The sequence below is a fragment of the Aegilops tauschii genome, chromosome 3, assembly GCF_002575655.3.
Source record: "Aegilops tauschii subsp. strangulata cultivar AL8/78 chromosome 3, Aet v6.0, whole genome shotgun sequence".
NCBI lineage: Eukaryota > Viridiplantae > Streptophyta > Magnoliopsida > Poales > Poaceae > Aegilops > Aegilops tauschii.
In genome coordinates this window covers 434,684,601-434,692,474 of record NC_053037.3, presented here as the reverse complement: position 1 = coordinate 434,692,474, position 7,874 = coordinate 434,684,601, and the positions used below count along the sequence as shown (strand labels likewise).

The 7,874-nt window shown below is 50.9% G+C and overlaps 1 protein-coding gene across 1 annotated transcript; it reads left to right on the top strand.

The window, feature by feature from the left end:
- LOC141043006 (uncharacterized) lies at positions 1-333 on the top strand. The gene has a single exon (XM_073511922.1). It carries the CDS (start codon positions 1-3, stop codon positions 331-333), a length of 333 nt encoding a protein of 110 aa, XP_073368023.1.
- The last annotated feature ends 7,541 nt before the right edge of the window (positions 334-7,874 follow it).

The window sequence follows — 7,874 nt, the reverse complement described above, 5'->3', positions numbered from 1 at the left end:
ATGTTGAATGGGTCTAGTGCTGGAGTGGTCCTGGTATCTCCAAGAGGTGACAAGCTCATCTATGTCCTCCAGATTCACTTCGATTCTTCAAACAATGAAGCTGAGTATGAGGCACTTTTATATGGGTTGCGTATGGGCATCTCACTCGGCGTCCGTTGCTTGATGGTCTACAGCGACTCAGACTTAGTGGTCAATCAGGTGATGAAGGAGTGGGATATCAGGAGCCCAACTATGACTGGTTATTGCAATGCAGTAAGAAAGCTAGAGAAGAAGTTTGAGGGGTTAGAGCTCCACCACATACCCCGAATCGAGAATCAAGCAGCAGATGACTGACGAAGATAGGTTCCACCTGGAAACCCATCCCCAGTAATGTGTTCTTGGAGCATCTCCACACCCCATCAGTTCAAGAAGATCCCTTCACAGAGGAGCCCCCACAACCGATAAGTTCAACCAATCCGCCTGAGATTGAAGTCCCAGCTGTAGTCGACTTGATCATGGAGGTTCTAGTGATCACCCCTGACTGGATGGTGCCATATATCGCATACCTGCTCAGGCAAGAGCTCCTAGAGGATGAAGATGAGGCCCACCAGATCGTCCGTCGATCCAAAGCCTTCACAGTGATAAGTGGACAGCTTTACAGGGAAAGTGTCACCGGAGTTGCTCAGCGTTGCATTTCTCCAGAAGAAGGTCGAATGATCCTAAATGAGATCCACTCGGGGACCTGTGGCCACCATGCATCCTCTCGGACCATCGTAGCCAAAGCATACTGAGCGGAATTCTACTGGCCACGTGCAAATGAGATGGCTAAAGATATAGTCGACAAGTGCGAAGGCTGCCAGTTTTACTCAAACCTGTCTCACAAACCTGCATCAGCCTTGAAGACTATTCCACTCGTCTGGCCTTTTGCAGTTTGGGGCTTGGACATGGTTGGACCTTTCAAGACCGGCAGAAGTGGTTTCACTCATTTTCTCGTAGCAGTCGAAGAATTCACCAAATGGATCTAAGCCAAGCCTATCAAGAATCTTGATTCAAGCACTGCCATTAGTTTCATCAGAGAGCTGATATTCTGATATGGAGTCCCTCACAGCATTATCACAGATAATGGCTCCAACTTTGATTCTGATGAGTTCAGAGCATTTTGCGCGTCCCAAGGCACTCGGGTCGACTACGCATTTGTTGCACACCCGCAGTCGAATGGGCAGGCGGAAAGGGTAAATGGCTTGATCCTTCAAGGGCTGAAACCTCGGCTGATGCGCGATCTCAAGCATGCTGCAGGAGCTTGGGTGACGGAATTACCATCTGTCCTATGGGGATTGAGAACAACTCCCAATCGGTCGACTGATCGAACCCCCTTCTTCATGGTGTATGGTGCTGAAGCTGTGCTACCAAGTGATTTGCTGCACAATGCCCCCTGAGTGGAACTCTTTTTGGAAGCCGAAGCAGAACAGGCACGCCAAGACGTGGTTGATCTCCTTGAGGAAGAATGAGAGATGGCTCAGATCCGGTCGACCATCTATCAACAAGATCTACGTCGATTCCATGCCCGAAATGTCAGGGGTCGAGCATTTCAAGAAGGAGACCTTGTGCTCCGAGTGCGCCAGAAACGGCCTCACAAGCTCGCTCCGGCCTGGGAAGGCCCCTTCATCATCACCAAGGTGCTCCACAACGGAGCGTATCACCTCTACAACATAGCCAAGAAAGAAGATGAGCCACACTCGTGGAATGCGGAACTGCTCCGCCGTTTTTATACCTAAACACTCGGATCAACAAGTTGTAATAAGAACCCTTCAGTGTGCTTATCAAAGAAAAGATTTTTGCAGTATCTTAATGATTGTTATGCCTTAAGCATATGTGTTCAAACCCCCCAGTGGGTGGCTTAGCCGCGAATCCGATTCGCCTAAGTTTCAAAAAACACTCCAAGTGAAGAGCAACCCTCTCACTCGGGGGCTTAGCTGCGAACCCGATTCGCCTAAGTTGCAAAACTACTCCGAGTGGAGAGTAGTCCTCCCACTCGGGGGCTTAGCCGCGAACCCGATTCACCTAAGTTACAAAACTACTCCGAGTGGAAAGCAATCCTCCCACTCGGGGGCTTAGCTGCGATCCCGTACTCGCCTAAGTTACAAAACTACTCCGAGTGAAGAGCAATCCTCCCACTCGGGGGATTAGCTGCGATCCCGTACTCGCCTAAGTTACAAAACTACTCCGAGTGGAGAGCAATCCTCCCACTCGGGGGCTTATCTGCGATCCTGTACTCGCCTAAGTTAAAAAACTACTCCAAGTGGAGAGCAATACTCCCACTCGAGGGCTTAACTGCGATCCCGTACTCGCCTAAGTTACAAAACTACTTCGAGTGGAGAGCAACCCTCTCACTCGGGGGCTTAGCCGCGAACCCGATTCACCTAAGTTTCAAAAAACACTCCGAGTGGAGAGCAATCCTCCCACTCGGGGGCTTAGCCGCGAACCCGATTCGCCTAAGTTTCAAAAAACTACTCCGAGTGGAGAGCAACCCTCTCACTCGGGGGCTTAGCCGTGAACCCGATTTGCCTAAGTTTCAAAAAACACTCTGAGTGGAGAGCAAGCTTAGCCGCGAACCCGATTCACCTAAGTTTCATAAAACACTCTGAGTGGAGAGCAATCCTCCCACTCAGGGGCTTAGCTGCGATCGCGTACTCACCTAAGTTACAAAAACACTCCGAGTGAAGAGCAACCCTCTCACTCGGGGGCTTAGCCGCGAACCCGATTCGCCTAAGTTTCGAAAAACACTCCGAGTGAAGAGCAACCCTCTCACTCGGGGGCTTAGATGCGATCCCGTACTCGCCTAAGTTACAAAAACATCCCGAGTGAAGAGCAATCCTCTCACTCGGGGGCTTAGCTGCGACCGCGTACTCGCCTGAGTTATAAAACAAATTCCGAGTGAAGAGCAACCCTCTCACTCGGAAACTTGGCCACACACTCTGAGCTGCGCCACAAATACAACGTATGGTTGCACTCAGAGCTGCACCACAAATACAATGTATGGTTGCACTCTGAGCTGCGCCACAAATACAACGTATGGTTGCATTCTGAGCTACGCCACAAGTACAACGTATGGTTGCGCTCCGACCTATGCCGTAAGTACAATGACTATTCCGAGTGGAGAGCCAATGTCTCACTCGGAAAATCAATCATGATCCTAGATTTGCCTAAGTCAAGAAGTCAGAAAGCAGTGCAAATAAAGAAACCAAATTTGGATAAATCCACGAAGGTTCAAAAGCCATCGGCAGAAGTACTCGGGCGTCAGGCCCGAAGGAGTTTCAACGATTACAAAATCACTCGGCATTCCTAGGCAAATAAAGTCAAGTTATCAAGTTTTTCACTCGGCAGGAGGAGGGCTAGCTGGCTCGACGAACTCGTCCAGGTTGATTCCATCTGCGATGCGAGTGGCAGCGTCGATGAAGGTCTCCATGAAGGACTGGAATTGAAGCTTCTTGGTATTGGCGACCTTGAGCGCTGCCAGCTTCTCTTCTTTAACTTCCTTGCAGTGAACACGGACCAGAGACAGAGCCACGTCAGCGCCACACCGAGCAGATGACTTCTTCCACGCCTGCACTCGACCAGGGATTTCATTGAGTCAAGTAATCAGAGACTCGAGGTCATTCTGGAACGTCACACCTGGCCAGAGTTCGGTGTTGACCCGCGACACCGCCACCTTCAGTCGGGCAAGGTAGTCCAGGACGCTGGCGAGGCTGGATTCCAGTCGCAGCACGTTCATGGCAGCTTCATCCTTAACTGGAGAGTTGATGGGATCTAGGCTCGTCTCAATCCGCCCAGTCTCTTCCTCAAAATTTTGACAGAATGCTGCAAACACAGAAAAATGATGAGTCGGCAGTTGCATGATGGAAAAGTTTTTTGCAAGCCAGTCGGACAAGGGAACGTACCTTCAAGCATGAGGAACATCTTCTCGGCAAGGCTTCCAAGATAAGTCTCCAGTTCGTGTCTCTTCCAAGTGAGAACTTCGACTTTGTCAGTCAGGGCCACCTTGTCCTTCTTCAGCTGCACGACTTCTTTATTTGCTTCATCAGCTGCAATCTTCAACTTGGCATTCTCTTCTTCTAACTTGCCGACTGAAGCCAGCTTCTTATCTGCAAGTTCAGTTCTTTCTCGGGCCGTCTTCTGTGCCTCTGCAAGGTCGAGGTCCTTTTGCTCCAGAGCCTGCTTCATTTTGTCTAAAGAAATAACATTCTTCAGACGAGCTTGGAGTTGTCGGTTTTCACTACGCACATCTGTTCGAGTGGAGTCACTCGGTTCAAAAGGCGAAAAGAAAAGATGGCAAGGTGGACAGTCGACAAGTTTTTACCTCCAATGGTAGCCGCTTCATCCTTGGCCTTCTGCAAGTTTTCCTTGGCCAGCTCCAGGTCGAGATTGAGTTGGATCTGCTTCCTCTCCAGATCAGCAAACCTAGCTCCAAGATCACAAGATTTCTGCAGCGAACAAAAAGACAAGTCAGTCGACAGAAACAAGAGTCAATCACTTCCGAGTGATAAGATGTAAAGATCGGACTATTATGACAAAAGAGTTCTAAGACTACTGCCGAATCAAACATTCAACAGTAGTCTCGGGGACTACACCCAATGGGTGCACTTGGCGTGCCCCCACTGGTTCAATTTCCCACTCGACATGGTCTGCCCAGTACGAGTGGAAGGAGTAAAAAGAGAGAGAAACAACGACAACATCATTTGTTTTCAGACCACAACGACTGCTCGCAGTCGACCATGGTCTCGGGGACTACACCCAGTGGGTGCACTCAGCGTGCCCCCACTTGTTCGGAGTTCACTCGACAAGATCCGTCTAGACCGAGTGGCAGTATCATGAACAAACACCTCGCATAAGACCCCCGCTGAATCAAACAGTCGACGGCTGTCTCGGGGGCTACACCCGGTGGGTGCACTCAGCGTGCCCCCACTGGTTCAAGAATTCAATCGACAAGAGCTACACAACAGAAGTCAAAACACCCAGTGGGTGAGCGGTTGCAAGGTGCAGACCCATGATAGATGCACATTAAAGGTTCCAAAACGCTCATCCACGGACATCTTACGAATAATAAAGCAGCAGTTTTGGAGTAGCTGAAAGTCGACTCGGAAATCACCCACTTAATTGGACGTTGGCTTGAAGGGCAGAGCTGGCATCATAGGCGGCCTTGCTGGTCTCGTACACCACCTTCATTCGCTCCATCATTAGGCCTGCTTGGGACACGACCTCCTTGGCAGCGCTTACTTCGTCCTCCGGGACGTGATGAGTGGCAAAGAGAGGTGCTGGTAGAATTGATGAAGTAGCTCCAAGAACTGAAGCTTGAGGGTGCACAGTCGGAGCTGAGGGCTGGACAGTCCACATAGGATCAACAAAGGAAACAGAAGCCCGAACTAGATCACCAAGTTGTGGGACGACTGGATCCGATGCTGATGTCGAGTGAGACGCTTTGCTGGCTGGCACCTTCTTGCCCAGAGTCCTGCCTCTTCTCCCTGTGTTCCTTTGGGCCACATCCTCATGGTCATCATCATCTTTTAGTTCAATAACATTTGGTGGCACTACAAAAACATTCAACCGTAAAAACATTCAGTCGACCGACAGAACAGTTCGCAAAGCAAGAACATAGAAGTGGAGCTATACCCGCTTGGGAGGTGGCTGCGTCTGTGGTTTCCTCGTCATCTTGATCCTTGTCAATGTCCATGGAGGTCCCAGAAGTAGCATCACTAAAAGTTTCATAACTCACTCGGTTAAACAAGCGAATGAGTCAACAAGAAACATAGAAGTTCCCGAGCAAAAACAAGAACAGATAGGAGAAACACTTACGCAGAAGCAACAGGAACGTCCACCTTGATCTTGGGCTGGGCCTTCCGGGGCTTTGATGGTGCAACCTTGTGCTGCTTCGCAGCCTTCTCTAACAGATCAGGAGTTGACATCCGAGTGTGCTTTGGAACCTGAGTACTCGGCGAGGCTGCTTTGCCACGCCCTCCAGCTGGATCATGCGACTGGTTGGAACGCTTCTCAGAACGAGGTGGTGAGTCGACCTCCTCACTGCTACTTGAATCCTCACTCTCTTCATCACTTTCATCATCAGAATGCCAGTCGGCACTCTCGCCGTCGCTCCCCATTCCCTCTTGGACTTGCTCTCCGTTTGGCATCAAGTACATCTCAGTATAAATCTGCAAGACAAGAGTTAAACAAGCATCAGTCAGATGTATGAGCAAGTACAAGTCAGTGTAAGAAAACATTTGGTAACAAGGATCTGACCTTGTCCGGCTCATGGTCGGCGTCGAATGGTGCAACTCTCATGGACCCCCTGGGGTTCTCTTTATTCCCAGTGATGCTCCGCAGCCACTGTGCCACCGTCTCCTTGGTGACCTCCTCTGGGTGGACCGGAGCGGTGTCATCAGTGCTCGAGTACATCCACATCGTGATCGCGGGCTTGGAGAGGCTGGATGCGTCGACTGAGGAACACCTCCAACAAATCCATACCAGTCAGACCATCACGGACTAATTGAACTACCCGGTCAACTAGCAGAGACACCTCTCCTTTCTCCACTGGAGTCACGATCAATGAAGAGGGTTGGTGGACTCGCTCCATGGTGAAAGGGGGAAGACCGGTCGACTGACCGGGAGTCGGGACATCTTGGCAGTAGAACCAGGTCGACTGCCACCCCTAACCGACTCGGGAAGGGTCATGGGAGGAAAAGTACTCCTACCCCTCGTCTGAATCCCTAAACCCCCACACATTTGGATCACGTGCATCTTTTAGTAAGTCGGATTTGCCTTCTTCACAGTTTGAGAACGACAGGTAAAGATGTGTTTGAATAAACCCCAATGCGGATGACAGCCCAAGAAGTTTTCACATAAAGAGACATACGCAGCGAGATATGTGATTGTGTTGGGAGAGAAGTGATGAAGTTGGGAACCAAAAAAGTTCAGGAAACCCCGGAAAAAAGGATGCGGAGGCAGAGTGAAGCCGCGGTCGACATGGGTTGCGAGGAGGACACACTCACCCTCCTGCGGCCGAGGCTCGGACTCGTTCCCCGGCAAACTCCAAGATCCATGAGCAATCAAGCCTGCAGTAGCCAGGTCCTCCAAGTCTTCTTTCTGGATCGTGGATCGAATCCGGTCCCCGTGGATCCAACCAGGCGGCAGACCGGACCTCGATGACGACCCCCAAGTCGTCTTCTTGCCCTTCGCCGCTGTCGCCACCTTCTTTGAGCTCTCCAGGGCCGCCGTCTTGTCCTTCCCCATGGCGGCGGAGTGCGCACGGGCGAGCAGGGACGACGAGGGTGGTGGAGGACGCGGTGGAGAAGCAGAGGAGGAAGAGGACAATCGGGATGCACTGTGCATTGCATCAACCCGAGCGCTATTTATGAGGCCGCTTCCGAGTGGCTGACGAGTGGGCCCGAGCAATCTTATCATATCCCGCGGCAGGCGCTCGCCTGATACGAGGCGAAAAAGGCAGCACGAAGATCGAGGCGCCCCTATCTATCCACTCCGATGACTGCGGCACGCTCCGGCTCGCGCGCTTCTCCAAAATTTTGAATCCCGTGGGATCCGGGAACCGTAGAGTAACCGACTACGCCGAGGATTTTGCACCATAACACACTCGAAGATTATCAGTATAATTCACTCGACGACCTCTGAATTGATCAAGGCGACTGAAGCGAAGTTGAAGCCCCAACATGACTCCCAGATTCCAATAAAAATGCCTCTGAAGCATGGAATCGAGTCGGAACCAACTTCAGCTCTTTTTCACTCGGACCTCAATCCATTCGGGGGCTAATGACGATGCCATGTATCTAGGGTAGGGTCATAGGCTTGACCTAGATGCCCTACGACACTACCCTAGAGTCAAGAAAATT